Source organism: Mirounga leonina, unplaced genomic scaffold, assembly GCF_011800145.1.
Source record: "Mirounga leonina isolate KUSES-001 unplaced genomic scaffold, KU_Mleo_1.0 Mir_173, whole genome shotgun sequence".
NCBI classification, from domain to species: domain Eukaryota; kingdom Metazoa; phylum Chordata; class Mammalia; order Carnivora; family Phocidae; genus Mirounga; species Mirounga leonina.
In genome coordinates this window covers 74,470,810-74,492,282 of record NW_023270447.1, presented here as the reverse complement: position 1 = coordinate 74,492,282, position 21,473 = coordinate 74,470,810, and the positions used below count along the sequence as shown (strand labels likewise).

Sequence of the window (21,473 nt, the reverse complement as noted above, 5' to 3'; positions counted from 1 at the left end):
GCTTGGGGGCCAGAATAATACCCTGTTCTTGCCTCAGATTTCCCCATTAATGAGACCCTCCTCTGGGTTAAGCACTATGCTTTCCTGGGCTTGGGCGGGGAATCCCTGAAGTCTTTGGGAGGTGAGTTAGTGGATGGTTTGTCTGGATTGAGCTGGAAATTCGACCTGGACAGAGTGGGGAGGGGAGACAGGGCCTCTGGGGCGGGCTCAGCCCTGATGAGACCTGGGGGCTATTTTAGGGCGAAGCTGGGCATGCCCCAGTTTCTGAGCACGGAAGCCCAGAGCCTCCTGCGGGCCCTGTTCAAGCGGAATCCTGCCAACCGGCTCGGTAAGCAGCCCCAGCTCGGGAGGGGAGCGGGGTACAGCTGCAGCCTAGGCCACAGAGCCACATCTGGGGCTGAAAGGGGCCGTTGTTGTCCTTTGTGTGGGCAGACAATGCCGCGGGCCACCCTGCTTTCTGGCTCCATGTGTGGTGTTTGGGGGGGGTGACCTGTGTGTAGGGGGAAGGCAGGAACTGAGTCATCCCCACTCCCCCTGGGGACAAGGACAGAGGCCCCCACACAGCTCCTTCGCCAAGGCTGCTGGCACAGCAGAAAGAGCATGAGCTCAAGAGTCAGGAGGCTCAGGTCCCAATCCCGGCCCCGTGTCAGGTCCTCACCGCCCCCACACAGTGGTCCCTCCATAAATATTTGTTGAATGAGGGCCATTTATGAGCTAAGTGACCCAAGGCAGTTGACTTCACCTCCCCGAGCCCCGGGTCCCCGTCTCCATGGGAGATGATGCTCTGGAACCCTATTGACTAAATGAAGTTGCATGAACATGCCTGTTGTGTAGAAGATGTTCACTGTGTCTTGGCTCCTTGGCCCCTGGGTTCCTCTGGACCATGACCAGCTTTGTAAGGTCCAGTCCGGGTCCCTGGGGTTGAATGGAGTGAGAGTCTGCCTGGTGGCTGACAAGGACATGGGATAAGAGCAATAGGGAGGAGGCCTGGGCTGGGAGGGAGATGGGGGCCTCTGCAGATCTCAGACAAGGCCAATTTCTGTTCTGTGTGGCCTTGGGCAAGTTGCCTGACCTCTCTGGGCCTTTCTTATTCCATCAGTACACTGGAGCTTGATCATAAGGATCTCCAGAAAGTGGAAAATGCTGAGTGGGCAGTAGGCCTTTGGGGTCATGGCTGGGTGGATTTGGGACAGGGGGAGCCCATTGTCCCCCATGCTCCCAGTAGACTGCTGCAGTTGCTGGTCCCAGACCATGGTGAGGTCACACAGCAGACAGGGTGGGTGTCTGGGGGCTTGGACCGTCCAAGGGCAGACCCCTCATCTGGGCTCTTTCAGGCTCCGGCCCTGATGGGGCAGAGGAAATCAAGCGGCATGCCTTCTACTCTACCATTGACTGGAATGTGAGTGTGTCTGTCCACCCCAGAGCCCCCATCAGGGCTTCACCTGTGGCGGGAGGGGGCTTCTACCAACAAGGGCCCCGGATGTGGAGCAGAGGGTGACGGCATGGCCTTGGAGGCAAGGTTGGCCTCCCAGGGTGCCTGCACTCCAGGCCAATTACCTTCTCCTGCCCGAGGCTCCTGATGGGCTGTGGGGGCACCATGGTGACCGGAGTGCCCACCCCACCTTGCAGAAGCTGTACCGTCGTGAGATCAAGCCACCCTTCAAGCCGGCCGTGGCGCAACCTGACGACACCTTCTACTTTGACACCGAGTTCACGTCCCGCACACCCAAGGGTGCGTCTGTGGTCTGGCTTGTCTTGGGCTGGTACAGGAGGGAAGCAGGGAGTTGGGGGCCCCTCAGGATGTAGGGTGGTCAGGCCCAGGTGTGTGGGCAGACCGCAGGATAGGTCTCTGACTCTTTGTCCCCATCTCATTCGGCCTGACTCTCCCACTCCAGGGCTCTATGGGCCTCTTTGTGTCTGGGTGAGGGGGTGGGGGAGTGGGTGGTTAAGGCCACAGTAGAAAAGTCGGGCCCCCTTCCCCGGGGCATCTTCCAGCCCGCTGGGAAGACCGAACACATGAGGCTCACATTCACGTCAGGACTAAAGAATCCGACCCAGCAGAAACATGAGGTGGAGACAGTCTGGCAGAGCAGAGGTGACAGCGCCCACAGGTCAGGGGCAAGTGTGGGAATCGCCTTTGGCTGCTCTGATCACTGGACCTCAGTGTACTCATCTAGAACGTGGGCTCAGCCACAGACCCTCTCAGTTCCTGGGGTTACTGCGAGAAGCCAAGGAGGGGCTTCTCCTCCCAATATTTTGCGATATCTCCTCCCAAAAATCCCAATATTTTGGCCAGATATTGGGGGGGTAGTGTTAGTTCTGGAAGGATTCCCAGATGGATGGGTTTTAGCAGAGGGGGTGCTTTTCTCACTGTGGCTTGCACATCTCTGATGACAGGGAGCTTAGCACTTCTCCAATAGTTTGTCTCATCTTGATTCACTTATCTGACCCATATGTACCAGGTTCCTGCTGTTGCCAGTGATCAGCCATGGGGGACGGGGGCTGGCCCTGCCTTCATAGGGCTCAGACTCTATTTGGGGGAGAGACATGAAAACTGGGCAGTGTGACGAGTGCAGCTTCACAGGGGTGAGGAGCTGGAGGAGCAGCTTCAGGCAGAGTTTCTCAGAGGGGAGTGTGACAGCCGAGCCTTGAAGGGCAGAAGAGCCGTGGAGTACCCAATTACAGGGAATAGCATGTGCGGGGGCTCAAGGGCTCCTTTAAGGACCTGGGGAGTCCAGTGAGGCTGAGCTGCAGAGTGGAGACAGAGGAAGCTAAGATTGCAAGGACCTCAGTTGCCCAGCTGAGGAGTTGGGCTTTCTTCTGAGGTCCGAGGGGAGCACTTGAAGGGTTCGGGCAGGGGGTAGATTTGTAGTTGGGACCATCCCTCCTGGTGCTGCACAGAAGATGGACCCAAAGGGGCAGACCTGAGGCAGTAGGCCTCCAGAAAGAGATGAAGTGTCTTGGCTTGGGCCAGACGCCCAGTGTGGGGGGTCTTCTATGTTTCTTGTGTGTCAGGGCTGGGCTGGTCTAAAGACACATGAACAAATGGGCTGCCTGAGGCCTGGCATGAGGGGCCTACCCAAGCCCCCTCCACAGCCAGCTGCTGAGGCAGGCCTGGAAGCCCCATGGTCAAGGGCGCCTTCTCAGGGTCACATCTACCTCCCACCCCTGCAGACTCCCCAGGCATCCCCCCCAGTGCTGGTGCCCATCAACTGTTCCGTGGCTTCAGCTTCGTGGCCACTGGCCTGATGGAGGACGACGGCAAGCCTCGGGCCACACAGGCCCCACTGCACTCAGTGGTACAGGTGAGGGGGCAGGAGACTGCTTCTCCGTTGTCTTCCCTACCCGGGAGTCGCCAAGGCAGAACAGCTGGGGGCACAGGCTCTGGAGTCACTGAGTGTCAAACCCTGACTGTCACTGTGTAGTCCGTTGGACCTCCCAGCCTCCTTGGGCCCCAGTTTCTCTGCTTGGGTGGCCACATGGATAGAAATTTCCGAGCACAGAGCCGGGGACGTTGTAAAGCCTAGATAAATAAATGTGAGGGGGTGCCCAGGGTGCTAGTGCTGTGGGGTGGCTGACAGGTCCCTGACGGGGACGGGGGGCAGAGGGCTCAGGTTTCCTCACATTTGTCCCCCATGAGCACACTTCCCCAGCTCCGTGGGAAACTTAGAAGTGAGAGGCCTGAGTGTAGACTCCGGAGCTCATTGCCCGGGTTCAGAGCTTCTAAGGTAAAGGACCTTGAGTGACAGATTTACCTTCCCAGCACCTCAGTTCCCTCAGCTGTAAATGGGGATGATGATAGAACCTTCTCCATAGGTTGTTGTGTGTGAAAGTTAAGGTGACCATGTAATTTATTATACAGCTGAGACACCTTTGTCCAGGACAAACAATACACCAGACTGGGTGTAAAGACAACAGGCATGAACCAGGGCTGTCACAGGGCATGTGGTCACTGCTGAAAAGTGCTGGGAATAGTTCCTGCCCCACACTAAGCACCACAGAAGTATTTGCTATTGTTAATGGCTCAGAACCTTAAGACACCTCACGACATGGGCTCTGACACGCCAGAAGGGGGAGGCAACTCACCCAAGTTCACAGGAAGTGGCAGCGCCGGGACCCAGCTCAGGGCTCCTACGTCCCTCAGGCCTGCCCAGCTTTCTCAGAGCCACAGACCTCATGATGTGTGTGTCGTGACTCTGTTGCCTGCTCTCGTCACCCCCGTCTGACCACAGCCTGGAGCCACTGCGTGTGCCCATATAGAGTAGAAAACCGAGGCCCAGAGGGAGATTTTTGCTCGAGGTTACAGGACCAAGATTCTGCCCCAGGCCTCCAACTCTTGCCTGGTGCCACCTCCACTGAGCCAAGGCCTTGGGCGCTGGAGGACGACCCCTGCATTCTAGAGCAGAGGGTCAGCCCCACCTGTTGGTCTCCTGCAGCAACTCCACGGGAAAAACCTGGTTTTTAGCGATGGCTATGTCGTAAAGGAGATGATCGGTGTGGGCTCCTACTCCGTGTGCAAGCGCTGTGTCCACAAGGCCACCAATACGGAGTATGCTGTCAAGGTGGGCCTCTTGACCATGTCTCAGCCAAGGCTCCTGGGCTGGGGGGAGGCCAATGTAGCCCTGGCCCTTTGGCGGGGGAGGGTGGGTGCCTTAGGCTCTCTGGGTGGGTGAAAGGAATGCGGCTGAGACCCCCCCACACCTCCAAGCCCTGCAGTGTGGGCTCTGTGGCAGGGAGGAACTCTGGAGAATGTCCCCCTGATGTCGCCCATGTGCCCCCTTTCCTCAGGTCATCGACAAGAGCAAGCGGGATCCCTCAGAAGAGATTGAGATTCTTCTGCGGTATGGGCAGCACCCCAACATCATCACTCTGAAAGATGTGAGTGGGAGGGTCCTTGAGACCGGGATGGGGCCTGGGGCACTCAACTCTGGGATTTGTCTCAGAACTGCCATTCCTTTGACTTCGGATTTTCCTCTGCTCATGGGAGGGAAGGATCTTTGTGCCACCAGTCTGGCTGCGCCCCAAGGCTCTCCACTTCCGACTCGGGCCTTCTCTGACCTCTTTCCTGCCCCTTGGGGGACCAGGGCCAATATCCTCCTGTCTAGGGAGGACAGAAGCCCAGAGAAGTGGCCCCATGGGGGCTACTGAAGCACGGAGCAGAACACATATCCGAGGCTTATGTCCTTCTTTCCTGGCCTGGTGAATGGGTAACCAAGGGACCCAGGCCTGGCATGGAGGGGAGGGCCCTGACGGTGAGGTCTCTGACAGGTGTACGATGATGGCAAACACGTGTACCTGGTGACAGAGCTGATGCGGGGTGGGGAGCTGCTAGACAAGATCTTGCGGCAGAAATTCTTCTCAGAGCGGGAGGCCAGCTTTGTCCTGCACACCATCAGCAAAACCGTGGAGTACCTGCACTCCCAGGGGGTAAGTCCGGGGTAGGGGGCACCCAGTGGGGATGACGGGCTGCTGAGGATCTTACCATCAGCAGAGTGCATGAGCCATGGCTGGCCCAGGCAGGAGCTGTCTTCAGGCAGCCAGCCAGAGGGGAGACGATGGGTGGTGGGTGGGTAAGGAGATGGATGTAAGGAAGGGAAGGAGGGAGAGATGAGGCCGGATGGTGAAAAGGAATGTTGACACAGTACTTGCTGTGTGCCAGGCACCATGTTAAGTTCTTTCCTTACGCTATCTCAGCTGATTTTCACAACAGACCTAGGAGGTAGCTACTGTTATTGGCCCCACTTTACAGGTAAGAAGACCAAGGCTCAGAGATGTGAGGTGACTTGCCCAAGGTCACACAGCCAGAGAAGAATAGAGCCAGAATGTCCGACTGAGGAACGTGGTTGAGGAGCTGCAGATCGGGTGTGGGTCTGTGAGTTAGGAAGCTGCAGGGTCAGCAGGGAGTTGAATCTGGTTGTGGGTTCGGCTGCTAGGACAGAGGAAGTGGATGCAGGAGGAAATGCTGCTGGAAAGACACAGGTGCTAGAGAAGAGGTATTTGTCCAAACCATACGACTTGGCCTTTATCATTGCATGGGATGGAGGTGGAAGATTTCCTGTGGTGTGTATAGAAGCTGAAAATAGAGTTAGCATGAGTTTCTCTCTGGACAAGATGATGTTTTGGGGTGCTCGCGGTCAGACAGCGTGGGGGTTAAGAATGCAAGTTCTGGAATCCAGTGATCGGCTGTGTCCAAGTCCTGCGTGTACTGTTGGGAAGGCCTCTCACCTCTGAGCCGTTTCCTCATCTGCGAACTCAGGATAGCAGGAGCTGCCACCTCACCGCCCTTGGAAGGCTCCACGGGCCACAGCAGCCCCGTGGAAAATGCTGCATAGGGAGGAATAGGGCCAGATCATTGCTGTGCTTTTTTTTTTTTTTTTATTAACTTTCTATTGTCAAAATTTTTAAATATATACAAAACTATGAGAAGAGTATAATGAACCTCCAGATACCCATCACCCAGATTAAAGAATTGTTGAGATTTTTATCTCCTTTCTACCCTCTCTCCCTCCCTCTCTTTCTTTTCTTTTTTCTTCCCCTTTCATTCCTTCCTTCTTTCCTTCCTTCCTCTTCTTCCTTCCCTCTCTTTCTTTCTTTTTTTGTTGTTGCTGAAGTATTTCTCCCAACCTTTTATTGAGGAAAACATTCAAATCTATAGAAAAGTTAAAAGAATCTTATGAAAACCATTTCTCTTCTAGATTCACCAAATCTTAACAGTCTGCCACATTTTCTTTATCTCTGTTTCTTTGTCTCTACCTCTATATCCTTATCTCTGCATATAAATATATATTTTTACAGATGCATTTGAAAGGAAGTTACAGACATTATGACACTTGACCCATAAATACCTATAATTAAAGTATTTTAAAGCATATCTCAGACCTCACACAATCTTAGTTGTATGTCTCTAACCCTAAAAAAGACATTTTCCTTCATAACAACTTTCAAAATTAACAATTACTTGTGTTCACATAGTACCTAGTCAATAGATACATTTCCCTATTGTCCTTTCAAAAAATCTTTTTGCCATTAGTAATATTGGAATCACAATCTCTGTAAGATTTACACCTTTCCTTCACTTGTTAAATCCCTTAAGTCTCTTTTCAAAAACAGAGATAAATTTTGCATATGGTAGAGCTTAAGTGTATAACCTGAAGAGTTTTGTTAAATATATACATCCACATAACCTCCATAGTAAAACCTCCCCTTTTTTATGCCGCTGACTAGTTGAAGAGATCAGTTCTGTGGAATGTCCCACATTCTGAATGTGTCTGTTTGCTTCCTTATGGCATCATTTTTTAAAAAGTATTCTCTTTTGTTTTTAAGATTTTATTTATTTTTGAGAGAGAGCGAACACAAGCAGGGGGGAGGGGCAGAGGGAGAAGCAGACCCTACTGAGCAGGGAGCCCAACTGGGGACTCGATCCCAGGACCCTGGGATCATGACCTGGGCCAAAGGCAGACGCTTAACCGACTGAACCACCCAGGTGCCCTATGGCATCATTTTAATTGTTTCTCTATTGCCTGTATTTCTAAAATCTTAATTATATTCTGCTTCAGCTTCTTTTCAGAAGCAAGGAGTTAGAAAACACTTCATGGGAGGTGTGGTGTACTTCATACGGCATCACATCCCCAAGCACAGCGTCACTTTGCCCCCATTAGTCATTGGTCCTCTCAGGTGGTAACAGTCTAGGGATGGGTGAATGGGTGGCAGGCAGTGGGTGAGCCCGACGGTGTACTGTAAAGACCCTCACCAACCTCTCATGCAATGGTTTCATCCTTTCAGGATCTTTGCCTGCATCAGTCATTCCATTAGGGTTTGCAAAAATGGCAATGTCTGATTCTGTCTAATTTATGAGGGGGATTCTTTTGTAAAAAAGAATCAGAGGGGTGCCTGGGTGGCTCAGTCGTTAAGCGTCTGCCTTCGGCCCAGGTCATAATCCCGGGGTCCTGGGATTGAGTCCCACATCGGGCTCCCTGCTCCGCGGGAAGCCTGCTTCTCCCTCTCCCACTCCCCCTGCTTGTATTCCCTCTCTCGCTGTGTCTCTCTGTCAAATAAATAAAATCTTTAAAAAAAAAAAAAGAATCAGAGTGGGATGCCTGGGTGGCTCAGTCGGTTAAGCGTCTGCCTTCGGCTCAGGTCATGATCCCAGGGTCCTGGGATCGAGTCCCACATCGGGCTCCTTGCTTGGCGGAGAGCCTGCTTCTCCCTCTCCCTCTGCCTGCCACTCCCCCTGCTTGTGCTCTCTCTCTCTCTGACAAAAAAAGTAAGTAAAATCTTTAAAAAAAAAAAAAAGAATCAGAGCTTCAATTTGGTTACCACATGTACCGTTTTAATGGTCATGTTCGAAGTGGTTTTGGCTTTTGAAATGGCCAGTGCAAATAGACTAATATTTAAATATGTCAGGTCAGGTAGTAAATGTTTCCTTTTCCTGTTTTGTTCTCAAGTGAGTACTAGTTAAAGTTACCCCCAAGAAGGTTTAGAAGACAGAGCCAAAGCAGTGAGTTTCCAATGGGTCAAGCTCAAAGCAAGGAAGGACTTTGTAGAGTGAGAGCTGCCTCCTCTACTAGGGACATATAAACTCCCAAGTACAGACAACCACGTGGGGGGGGCAGTGTTATGGGAGAAAGTGGTCTCTTTCCCAACGTTGCGAGTCTGTGGGTCTCTAAAGTTTCTGGCCCTTTCCAAATACCAGGGGAGATGATGAGGAAATGGGAAACTCTCATTGAGGTATTTGGAGGGAGATTCTTTGAGCTGATTATGAATTGGCAGTATCTGTGGTTTAGAAGCTGGGACTCTCCTAAGAGGAATGGGAAGGGGATGACCAGCAACAGTGTCCACTGGGACTTTCTATTTGTTTTAATGTTATCTTTTTATTGAAGTATGACATAAACATGAATCCCAACGTTCAAGTCAGTAAATTTTCAGAAAGTGAGTACACCCACATAACCAGCACCCAGATCAAGAATCAAAGCTTTTGGGGCGCCTGGGTGGCTCAGTCGTTGGGCGTCTGCCTTCGGCTCAGGTCATGATCCCGGGGTCCTGGGATCGAGCCCCTCATCGGGCTCCCTGCTCAGCGGGAAGCCTTCTTCTCCCTCTCCCCCTGCTTGTGTTCCCTCTCTCACTGTGTCTCTCTCTGTCATATAAATAAATAAAATCTTAAAGAAAAAAAAAAAATCAGAGCTTTTCCGGTTTCCCCGAATTCCGTCATATCCCTGCCAGTCCCTGCCCCCTTCCCAAGGATGACCATTCTAAGCTAACTGCTAACAGCTTCGATTCGTTTTGCTTGTCTTTGAATTTTACAAACACCTCCCCTGTTGCCTCTGGCTCTGCGAGTCCTCCATGTCGTCGTGCGGCTGTCGCTCCCTCATCCTCATTGCGGTGTAACTTCTGCTGTATGAACAGACAATGCTTCTGTGGTCCCTTCTGCTGTTAAGGGACTCTGGATTGTTATTAGTTTTCGATGATGACAAATAAATAATGCTGCCGTGACATTCTAGCGCTTGTCTTTTGGTGACCGCCCATGGGTATTGTGACGTTGTGTGTAGCAGTGGACCCTCCGGGTTGCGGTGTGTGTGTATGTGTGTGTGTGTATGTTCGTCTTTAGCAGGTGATGCCAAACAGTTCTCCAAAGCTGTTTTGCCCGCTTACAGCCCCTCCAGAGCGTGCGGGAGTTCTGGTCCTTGCCCAGGCTTGGGTTATTGCATGGCTCGAATCCTAGCTGTTCCGGTAGGTGGGGAGGGCTTTCTCGTTGCTGTTTTCATTTGCATTTCCCTGATGACCAGTGAAGTTGAGCCCCTCTTTGTGTGTTTATTGTCATTTTGGACAGTCTCTTTCATGAACTGCCTGTTCAAGTCCTATGTTTATTTTTAAAAATTGGGTTGTCTGTCTTTTTCATCTTATTTTGCAAGAGTTCTTTGTTGAACACATGGAGTCCTTTTATGCCTAGCTTCCCTCATGTTGTCACCAGAAGGGCCCCACTGAGCCCGGGACAGCCTGTTGGAGAAGTCAGTAGAGAGTCACACTTCGGCTTCTCTGTTTACCCAGATGATTTACATAAAAGAACTTCAGTGTGTGTGTGTGTGTGTGTGTGTGTGTGTGTGTGTGTTCCAGGCGCCTAAATGCACATCCTCCAGTGACGGGGAGGACGACAGAGGTGGCTGCTAATGGTAGCGGGCTCTACACAGCAGTTCCCACAGGCCAGACAGAGTTCTAAGCACTTTACATACCAACTCACCTAACTGTTCTGACAGACAGTTGGAAGTGGGGACTGTCATCATGCCCATTGTAGAGGTGAGGGAGCTGAGGCCCAGGGGTAAGTAAAAGTCTCCTCGCTAATCCGGCTTCCCAGTCCTCTAGTTTGCCCGTCCTTGTTGTCCCTCTAATCTTATGTGCTGCTTTTTTTAAAGATGTTATTTATTTGGGGTGCCTGGGTGGCTTAGTCGTTTAATCGCCTGCCTTCGGCTCAGGTCATGATCAAGGTCCTGGGGTCGAGCCCCGCATCAGACTCCTTGCTCAACAGAGAGTCCACTTCTCCCTCTCCCTCTGCTCCTCCTGCCTGCTCATGCTCTCTCACTCTCTATCTCTCTCCCTCAAATATTTATTTGAGGGAGAGAGAGAGAGAGCGTGCGCGAGCACATGAGCAGGGGGAGCGGCAGAGGGAGAGGGAGAAGCAGGCTCCCCACCGAGCAGGGAGCCCGATGCGGGGCTCGACCCCAGGACCCTGGGATCATGACGTGAGCTGAAGGCAGCTGCCCAAACGACCGAGCCAGCCAGGCGCCCCTTTGAGTGCTTCTTAACAAGCGTGCTCTGTAGCTTAAGGTCCAGCCCGGCGGTGGGGTCAGCCTGGGGAGTGCTGGAGTCACTGTGACCACAGCTGCCATTTCCCAAGCCCGGCGCTAAATAGTCCCGGTACATAACTCATATACTCATATGCTCCTTCTGGCCTCAGCACTATCACCAGCCCCATTTCCCAAAACCGAGGTCTAGAGAGCTTAAGTGACACGTCCAAGATCACACAGGCTGCTAAAGGCAGGATTCGCACTCTGGCCCGACTGAAATCACAGCTCTGCCAGAGGCCGCAGCCTACTACTCGCTGGCTGCATTTGACCTGCATGCACATTTTGTTTGGCCTGCAGGCTGTGGGGTGGTTTCTTTGCTTTGGGTTTGGTTGAGTCAGGTAACTGGGCTCCTTTTGAAACCTGGGCCTGAGTTGCCACGCGGGGACTGTCAGCTGGAGCAGAGTAGGTCACAGCTGCCCCTTAGACTGGTTGGCCTGGCTCCGTCTCAGCCTGGCTTCACTCCTCGCTTGCCCCGCCTGTTGTGGTCTTCAGGGCAGGGGGATGGGAGCCTGCACTACCCCTTCCCCCACACACACCCGGGGTGGGCGGGGGACAGGTATCAGAATCTCCCGGGCCGGGGGCTTCCTGCTGTAGTGAGCCACAGTACCTGGAGGCGTTTGCCGTTTCTCTGTGTTGTGTGACGGCAGGATAAAGAGCGAAAACTTCCGTATCCCAGTTTCCCAAAAGTGTCATTGTCACACCAAACTGCAGACTGTGGAATTAAGGTCAGAGCTGGGTTCAAGCCCCACCTCTGCTTCTTGTTTACATGAGCAAGTCCATTCTCTTCTCATAGCCCTGGCTTCCTTCTCTGGAGAATAGAGCCGGCAGTCCCTGCCCTGCCCACTGACCTAGGCATCACGGCAGCCCCCGTGAGACCATGGGTAGGAGAATACTTTGGAAACCAGGAAGATCACACTCATACCCTCAGCCAGGCTGAGCATCCCTGACCTCTGGAAAGCTTGGCTGGGCCCTCCGCAGGGAAGAGAGTCTACATTCTTGGGGTCTGGCCTTGTCTTTGGGGCCATATGATTGTATCAGAAGGACAGAGCCCTAGGAGCTGGTCAGGCAACAGCCCAGGAAGGGGCTTCCCAAGAGTGTGGATACAGTTTGCAGGTGTCACCCAGACCACCCTGCCGGTGTAGCCCTCTCCTCATCCGGCACTGTGCCCTCTTGGAGGTAGACTGTCAGGGCCATGTCTACCCTCCAACCTACCTGCCCCACAGGCACCTGCTAGAGGGCTTGGGGCTCAACTGGGGCTATGAAAGGATCATCTCATAAAGCCAGCTAATCTGTGAGAGTCAAAACCTCACCTGCAAGATCTCTATGTGTTTTAGAGGTGGATTTGTTCATTCATTGCACAGAGTTCACTTAGCATTTGCTCTGTGCTGGGGTGCTGGAGGTGAGCAGCCATTCCACAGACAGATATGATTATGGTCGAGGGAGCCTCCATTGGCCTGAGCTCAGGACACTTGAGGGGTTGTGGTGGACAGTGAGGCTGGAATGGATAACTGAGCCTCCCACACCAGGATGGGGACTTTGGGCTTTATCTTGCAGGTAGTAGGGAGCCATTGAAGGTTTTTGTCAACACCCTATTAGCTTATGGGAGGAGGAGCAAGAGGGTGAGACCGAGTTTAGTCTGGGATGTGTTGGGTTCGAGGGTCTGTGGAACATTCAGTGGTTGATCTCTGGCAAGCAGCTATATGATTCTGGACTCAGGAAAGTTCTGGGCTAGGGTTGGCGATCTGAGAGTTGTCGATAATGAGGTAATGGAGGATTGGCTCTACATAGAACCCTACAGAGGGACGGGGGGAGGATGGAAAGTGGAGTGGTTCAGCCCTCAGATTACAGAGGAGCACAGGGGGGCCAGAGGAGTCATTTGCTTCAGGCCTGAATGACATTGGACAGATGCTCCTTGAATACCTACTGTGTGCTAGGAACTGTTTTAACTGTTGAGATACAGCAGTGAACAAAACACTCATGGAACTTATATTCCAGTGGGTGGATTCAGAAAAACAAGTAAATATTATGTCAAATGGAGGTAAATGCTATGGATAAAAATAAAGCAGGATGAGGAGCCTAAGGAGTACTGGTTGGTATTTGCTATTTTATATGGAATGGTCCAGGGAAGTCCCCACTGATAAGGTAACATTTGAGCTGAGACCTGAAAGAAACAAGAGAATGAGCCAGGCAGATGCTTGAGGGAAGAATGTTCCTGACAGTGCAAAGGCCCTGAGGCAGAAGTGTGCTTGGCATGTTGAAGGAAGTGCAAAGAGGCTGGTGTGGTTGAAGCTGATTGAGCAAGGAGGAGGGTGCTAGAGGACAACAGAGTACAAGAGATGTGGGTGAGGGGCAGGGGAAAGATCAGGTGGGGCCATGTAGGCCTTTGGAAGGACTCTGCCTCTTAAAAGGGGAAGCTTTGGGGGGTTCCAGCCAGGATGACATGATCTGACTTAATTTAACAGGATCCCTCTGGCTGCTGTATGTATGTATGTATTTTTAAAAAAGATTATTTATTTGAAAGAGAGAGAGCGTGCACACAAGCAAGGGGAGCTGCAGAGGGAGAGGGAGAAGCAGGCTCCCCTCTGAGCAGGGAGCCTGACACGAGGCTCAATCCCAGGACCCTGGGATCATGACCTGAGCCGAAGGCAGACGCTTAACCAACTGAGCCACCCAGGCGCCCTGGCTGCTGTATTTAGGACTGTAGGAGGCAGGGCAGAAGCAGGGAGACCAGTTAGGAGGTGGTTGCCGTAACGCAGGTGAGGGATGATAGCGTCCCTGGTTGGGATCAGTGCTGCCAGTAGAGGGGTTGAAAAGTGGTTGGGCTCTGGATATATTTCAGTGGTAGAGACAGCAGAGCTTACTGATGCCTTGATTGAGGAATATAAGAAAAAAAGAGGAATTGAGGACTCAAGATTTTGACCCAAGCAATGGGAAGCATCGGTGGAGTTGTCTTCAGGAAAAACTGTGATGAGCAGACTTGAGGGGAGAAATAAGTAGTTTGGTGTGGACAGGTGAAATTAGGGCTGCCTCGCAGACATCCACACGAAATTCAAGTCGGCAGTACCAGCAGCCCTAAGGGCCCCATTTCAGCCCCTTCCCTTCCTTTCAGATTCTGGGTCCTTCTGTCCCTCTCTGGGCCCGTCTTCCTAACTGTCTCATCCCTGGCAGTTGACCTGGGCCACTAGCAGCCTGCCCACATTGAGAACTGACCGGACCCCCTGCCCCTAGGTTGTTCATAGGGACCTCAAGCCCAGCAACATCCTGTACGTGGACGAGTCTGGGAACCCCGAGTGCCTGCGAATCTGCGACTTTGGCTTTGCCAAGCAGCTGCGGGCTGAGAATGGGCTCCTCATGACGCCTTGCTACACTGCCAACTTTGTGGCCCCCGAGGTGAGTGCTCCAGGGAGCCTGGCACAGGAGGCCTTGTGCCCTTTTACAGAGGCCCCACGGGGTCCAGGGTTCCAGTCTGTGTGGCCTTGGCTTCGGTACCAAGGGAGGATCCAGCCCATGGTTGGGGTCCTTGTCCTGCCCTTTGGGGAGCAGCTCACGAGCATATGGGGCCAACTGCTGCTGCCCCTCAGACCAACCACCCTCCCCTGCCTTCCTTCCTGCCAGGTGCTGAAACGCCAGGGCTACGATGAAGGCTGCGACATCTGGAGCCTGGGCATTCTGCTGTACACCATGCTGGCGGGGTGAGCGGCCCCTCTCCCCGGCCCTCCCTCCAGCCCTAGTGCACAGGCGGGGCTGGTGCTTGGCTGAGGGGAGAGGCTCAGCCCTGCCTTTGGGAGCCCCACATGGAAGGGGAAGACTCCGCCCTGGGGAGTACCCAGCCTGAAGGGAGAAACAGCTCCCGACCCCCACCCCTAGCCCCAGGATGGAGGCCAGAGGCTATACCCCAACTCGGTGGACTTTTCTCCAGATACACTCCATTTGCCAATGGACCCAGTGACACACCGGAGGAAATCCTGACCCGGATCGGCAGTGGGAAGTTCACCCTGAGTGGGGGAAATTGGAACACCGTTTCAGAGACAGCCAAGGTGAGTCTGTGAGGCCCCGCTCATTTGGGGTGGGGAGGCAGGGTCCCATCCCAGGGCTTTTTAGCAGTTCATGAAGAGGTAACCTGCAACCTCGTTTCTTCAAGTGGAATGTTCCACAAATCGCTGTTGCTATATTTCTCCAAGTGGAAGGTTCCCAGGCAGACTGCCGTCCTACCTTGTTTGGACAATTTGGTGATCATTCACAGCCCTTCCCATGTTCTGCGCCCTGCGGGGGGACAGAGGCTGCATAATCACAGCCCTTGCCTTGAGGGAACTGGGTGTGGGGAGAGATAGGGGCTTGCATACAAGGAAAGGGGTGCCAGGCAGCAGAGAAAGGCAAGTCCTCCTCCAGGGGTGCAGGCGCTGGAGGCATGGAGCCGAGCTACCGACCACGTCAAGCAGAGAGGCCTTCTCAGAGGAGGGAGCATTTGAGCTCTCAGTATTAGCAAGCTTCCAGTTATGGGAGCCTCTGTGCCACACAGCGGGTCGAGCCCTTAATAAATAGTACCTCATATCAGCCTTATGAGGCAGATATTGTTGTTCTCCCTCTTTGTCAGAGGGGAAACTGAGGCTCGGAGTGTTGAAGTAATTTGCCCAGGATACTCACTTGATCAGCAGAAGAGGCCAGTTTTGAACCTGAGTCTGCCTGATCTCAATCTTAGGTTCTCCCCACCTTCCTGCATGGCTTCTAGAAGGTGAAAGAGAAAGGAAAGGACATTCCAGGAAGAAGTCCCAAAGAAGGGCATGTGCTTGGGGAGGCCTTGGAGCGATGTGGAGGATGGATTACAGGGGCGACTGGGAGGGTTCAGGCTGGAGACGGCGGGAGATGGCAGGAGGTGGCCGCTCGCCCACTTCTCATCAGTGGGGCACAGCTGTGGGCTCCGCTGCCAACTCCACCAACCGTCTTGTCCGCCGCGCCCGCAGGACCTGGTGTCCAAGATGCTGCATGTGGACCCTCACCAGCGCCTCACAGCCAAGCAGGTCCTGCAGCACCCATGGATCACCCAGAAAGACAAGCTCCCTCAGAGCCAGCTGTCCCACCAGGACCTGCAACTTGTGAAGGTATGGCCACTCTGGGCTGCTGGGCCTCTGGTGGCCCAGGCCAGGGTTCCAAGGGCAAGAACTTGGGCAGCATAGACTGCAGATGCCGTATCTATCTGTCCTCAGGGAGCTCCCATCTAATATGCAAGGGTGTCCACGGTCCTCTGGGGGACCCAGGCTCTGACCTGTGAAGCCTCCAGTCTGATGGAGGAGGCAGGACTACTGACCATGAAGGACCGCCAAGGCTGGATTAACAGGGGGCCGGGCGGGTGTGGAACACTGAGAGCGGCTGGGGTGTGCGTGTCCCCGCACCGCCCGCCGTTGTGATCTGACCTCCCCGCTTCTCTCCCAGGGGGCCATGGCAGCTACCTACTCTGCACTCAACAGCTCCAAGCCCACCCCTCAGCTGAAGCCCATCGAGTCATCGATCCTGGCCCAGCGGCGAGTGAGGAAGCTGCCGTCCACCACCCTGTGAGAAGGCAGAGCGTCCAGGCCGCAGGGCGGTGCTGGCTTGATGGAGGCCGCATATACTTCCCAGACGGAGCAGGCCTGAGTCACGGGGCCAGCGGGAGCGGAGCCCCAAGGGGCCCAGGAAGCAGCCAGCCCAGATCACCCCCACTGAGGGTGTGAGAAGTGCCTTCTCCTTCCCCAGGATGGACTTTTCTCAACCATGCTCTGCTGGTTGAAATCAATTCACTGTACAAACTCATCTTTTTTTAAGGAAAAAAATGGCAAAAACCGCCATGGATTTTTTACAAGATCCATTTGCCTTTCTGGGAGCAGAAATAGCCAGTGCAGCCCCAGGAGGGGCACTGAGTCACACCAAGGCTCTCTGCGGCTGAGAATCCTTAGAGCTTTGGTATCCTACCCCGGGGCACCCCACGACGGGCCATCTGCAGCCATCTGCAGCCATCTGCACATACCTCCAAGGCAGTCCGGCACCACCTTCCAGAGCCCTCGGCTGTTTAGCAGAACTTGCTCTATTCGCAGTCAGCTCCTTTTCCGTTCTGTTCTGCTGGGGGGTGGCGGGGTCGCTCTAAACCTCTTCCTGCTGGAAGAGAGGACCAGGACCCCGTGGCCCCCAGCTCAGGCACCAGCATCTACACCGGCTCCGCCAGGGGGTTCCCCGCAGGGAGATGGGGCAGCCGCAGGAGGAGGATCCAGGAAGCACTTTTGGGCGGACTTGTGTTGGAGTCTGCTCCAGGACAGAGTTCGCAAGAGGCCTGTGGGGTGGGCCGAGAGAGGCAGGGGCTCTTTTTCATTTCTTCCTCAGCTGGTTACTCAGGGTTCATCTGTCCACGGCCTTTCTAATAAATTTGCAGTTGAGCTGAAGCACGCTCGCCTCCGCTTTTCATCCCTGAATTTCCCCTCTCTGCTACTGGGTGTTGAGGACTTTGGCAGCAACAAGAAATGGATCAGGGCCAATGAGCCCAGCTGCTTGGAGCTCAGGTCATTTGGGGAGCATGTGGGAGTCCCACCGGCCCTTCCTGCACATTCCTGCCAGGGGATTCCATTATGGTATTAATAAGAGTCATGGTATTATTAGCCCCCAGTGACCAAGTGCCAGGCACTGTGCCTGGGCCTGTATATCTCGTTTAATGCTAGTCTATTATCAACTCTGTTTATGGATGGGGAAACAGAGGCTCAGAGAGGGGAATGACATTTTGTCCACACTAAGTATTTTCTGAGCACCCACCTTGGCCCTGCTCCAGATACTGGGGAAGCAAGTAGAAAACAAGGTCATTGTTTCCATGGGTCTTTCCTCCTAATAGGGGAAATGGACAATTAACAAACTGAGGTCAGCTATGGATAAGACATTCGCAGAATTAAATTGGGATAGGAGATGGCATGATCAGGAAGGCCTCTTTGGGGAGGTGACCCAGAAGCTGAGATTGAATGATAAGGGGCTCTCCAAGACTAGGAGGTGGGGCAGAGTGGGCAGCAAAGGAGGTGGGCATGGAAACACTGTTTCCAAGGAGGAAACAGCCTGGGCATGCTCAGGGAGGGACCAAAGAGAAGCCAAAGTGGTTGTGATATCAGAGCCAGGGGGTTTGCATGAGATGAGGTTGGAAAGGAAGGTGGGGCTGGTCATGCTGGGCTTTGTGGCCCAGGGAAAGGGATTAGGGTTTAATTCCAAGTAAAATGTAAGCTCCTAGAAGAATTTAAGCAGAGGAGTGACATGATTTGATTTACATTTTTAAAAGATGGCTCTGACTCATGTGTAGAGAGTTAATGGGGGGACGGGGGAGGCAGGAAGCAGAGTGACAGATCAGTGGCTCTGCAGTGGCTCAGATGAGAGATGGGGTGGCCTGGACTAGGAAAGCGGGAGAGGGCATGGGGAGGGAGTGAACAGGCAGGATATGCTTTATAAGTAAAGTAGACAGCATTTATTGGCCGTTTGGATAGAGAGACTAAGAGAGAAAGGAGATTCTTACATATCTTCCAGATTTTTGACTTGAGCAGTTGAACACGGAGGGAAATGTGGAGGAACAGGTTTGAGAATTCTGTGGGAGATACCTTTTAAATACCCAAGTAGAGGTGTCAACTAAGAGTTGTAACCAGAAGTTGGGGTTCTGGAGAGAGGTCTGGATTGGAAGTATAAATCTTGGAGTCACTAGCTGGGAGGCAGTTTATAGAGCCAAGAGGCTGGGCTTTTCCAAGTGTGGCCCACAGACCAGCAGCAGCAGCATCTGGGAACTTGGTAGAGATACGGAATCTCAGCCCCATCCCCAGACCTACTCAGTCAGATTCTACCTTTGAAAAAGATCGGCATACGGTTTTTGTGCACACTGAACTTTGAGAAGTGCTGTTGTAGGGACAGAGCAGAGAAGAAAAGGGACTGCCACTGAGCCCCGGAGCATGCTAGCACTTCAAGGTGGCACTGAACACCCACTGAGACACACAGTGCTGAGCCCCTGACCTGGGTATGTTCCACTCCCCTGAGACTCAATTTCTCCATCTGTGCAGTGAAACCAATATGTCCTGCCCTGCCCACTGCCCAAGGTTGTCCATCCTGGACCTCTTCACCCCAGCTGGAATCCTGAGCATCATCCCTGACCCCTTCCCCCACTTCCTGCATCCCATCTGCATCCTGGCCCCATCAATTCTGTCTCCTAAAATATTTGGGGGATTTATCCCCTCCTCTCCATCCTCCCTGTCCTCATATTTTTGTTCTTTGCCACAGCCTACTAATTCCCTCCAGTCTTTTGTGTTCCCAACATCCTCCATTTAGAATTACAAATCTGACCCAGCATCTGCCCTGGAGTGGCTCCTCACAGTACACAAGATAGAGCTCAGGCTGACAGTATCCTGTGTGATCTGGCCCTTGCTAAGCATCAGCTCTCATAACCTATCCTCATACTGCTCACAAAACCTGAACTGCCATGCTTCTGCCTCCCTTGGATTCTGCTGCTATGTGTTCTGGTTGACTTTTACTCATTCTTTAGGAAAATTTGAATGACACTTCCAAGAAGCCAACCAGCATACCCCACACAGACTTTGGCAGTCTTCCTTTGGGATCCCCAGATATCCTCATGTTCCATTTCTTTGTACATCACAGTGTTTGGAAACAGCTGATGATGTCTTCCTCCCCTCCCCCACACCAGACTGAACTTGAGGATATGGACTATGTTTTGTTCATTTTGTACCCCAAGCACCTAGCACCAGGCCTGGCACACAATATTTTAGTCCTTAGCTAGCATTTGTTGAATGGGTCAGCACAAGAGAAAGCAGGAACAGTGGACTTGATGGTGGGTGGTACTAGAGGAAGCATAGAAACTACATCCTCAGAGTTGCTCTGCCCAGAGCAGTTAATGTCTTGTCCCAGGCACCAAAGGGAAGATTCAAGAACCAGGAATTGGTGATGGGTAGGGTGGGAGTCCATAGGTGTTTTCTCAGCAGCTAAACTCTAAAGCATAAAATACTTTACCTCTCTGAGCCTTGGTTTCCCTACTTGCTAAATGGGATCATTATTTCATGTCCATCTCACAGCGTACCTGAAGATCAATAAGCAAGTGAATATGAACATGTTTAGGAAGTTAAAAGAGCAGCTTGTACCATTAAGCTTGTTCTAATTTTCACAAAGTCAAGACAACTCCCCAAGAACTCAATGGACTCCAGAAACAGTTCCCAGCTGCCAGCATCTCAGCTAAGAACTTCCTTCTCTTGAGTGCTGACTCCCTGGGTAAAACCCACTGATAGAAATAACCTGGCTTGGGGAAACAAATTGTCAATTCATGTGTCCCTAAATTCTAGAGTCACTTTTCCCTTTAATGCTCAATAAAAATCCCTGAGCTCCTACCCTGTAGGACACCCCTTCCCATGAGATATTGGCTCCCATCCGTTAAACAAATACTAGGGGCGCCTGGGTGGCTTATCCCAACTCTCGGATATCGGCTCAGGTCATGATCTCAGGGTTGTGTGAGTGCACAGCCTGCTTAAGATCCTCTCTCTCCCGGGGTGCCTGTGTGGCTGAGTTGGTTGGGCATCCGACCCTTGGTTTAAACTCAGGTCTCGATCTCATGGGTCATGGGATGGAGCCCCACTTTGGGCTCCGAGCTCAGATTCTCTCTCTCTGCCCCTCCTCCCCTCTCTCCCTCTCTAAAAAATAAATAAATAAAGGAATACTATGTGGAAGTGCTGGGCACCAAGTGTTTTCCTTGCTTTACTTCATTTGATCCTCATGTGAAGGAGAAATGATTAATTCCACGTCATACATGAGAAAACTGAGGCTTGGAGGTTGATTTACCCAAGGACATGGGTGAGTGGCAGAGCAGAACTCAAAACGACATCTGTGTGATTCTGAAACTCACTCAACGAGTGTGCTGTCCCATCTCTCTGCTTCCGAGAATACCCCAAATCTACTTAAATGTTCCACAGATCTGTCTCGTGTGGTCATAAACGTTTCTATAATACTGGGGTCTGGTCTCCATTAGAGGATGTAGTTGTTAGGCAGTTACATTTCCCAGCTGGCAAACAACAGAGAATATGCTGGGAAATGCGGGGAGTTTCCTATGCACAGTCTCATAAGGTAGTGAGTTCCCCATCACCTGGGCTGCACTCACACAGAACTAATGAGCCTTGTCCGGATCTTAGAAGAGATTCTAAGTCCCCAGTCCGGGACTGTTTAAATGGTCTTACACGTCCCCTCCGAATCAGAGACTCAGATTCTCAATTGATGGCACAGGCATCAAAGTCCCTGAGCATTTCTTGCATTTTACCCACTATGTACCATGTTTTCCATGATCGTTTCTAAGACAGGCAACCTCAGAAAAAAGGCTGGTTTCCTACATATGTTAGATATCCAAACATTTGGTACTTTGGTTAACACTTGGATTTCTCTCACCCAACCCTATAATAAAAGGCCACCAAAGGACCTGCCAGTCTGTGACTTGGCCATTCATTTAATGGCCATAATAGCAGGCCTGATTTGGCAAGTTCCTTCTTTACACGGAGCACAATACACACATCATCCCTAAGGCAGTTATCCTCCGTTTTTCAAAAGTACGCAATAAGCCATTTCGCTTTTACGAAAGACCTACATTAGTATCTGTTTCTG

The 21,473-nt window shown here is 52.4% G+C and overlaps 1 protein-coding gene across 3 annotated transcripts in view; it reads left to right on the top strand.

Annotated features, from left to right (window-relative positions):
- Positions 1-17,248, top strand: part of RPS6KA1 (ribosomal protein S6 kinase A1) — a 38,490-nt gene extending 21,242 nt beyond the window's left edge. For all 3 annotated transcript variants that reach the window (XM_035019404.1, XM_035019405.1, XM_035019403.1), the window contains 12 exons: positions 240-328; positions 1,335-1,399; positions 1,630-1,732; positions 3,175-3,305; positions 4,437-4,562; positions 4,789-4,878; positions 5,269-5,427; positions 14,067-14,228; positions 14,454-14,530; positions 14,758-14,875; positions 15,800-15,937; positions 16,269-17,248. In XM_035019404.1, the coding sequence (XP_034875295.1) occupies positions 240-328; positions 1,335-1,399; positions 1,630-1,732; positions 3,175-3,305; positions 4,437-4,562; positions 4,789-4,878; positions 5,269-5,427; positions 14,067-14,228; positions 14,454-14,530; positions 14,758-14,875; positions 15,800-15,937; positions 16,269-16,391 (1,381 nt within the window). In that variant the 3' untranslated portion in view covers positions 16,392-17,248. The remainder of the gene's footprint in view (positions 1-239; positions 329-1,334; positions 1,400-1,629; positions 1,733-3,174; positions 3,306-4,436; positions 4,563-4,788; positions 4,879-5,268; positions 5,428-14,066; positions 14,229-14,453; positions 14,531-14,757; positions 14,876-15,799; positions 15,938-16,268) is intronic.
- Positions 17,249-21,473: the final 4,225 nt, after the last annotated feature.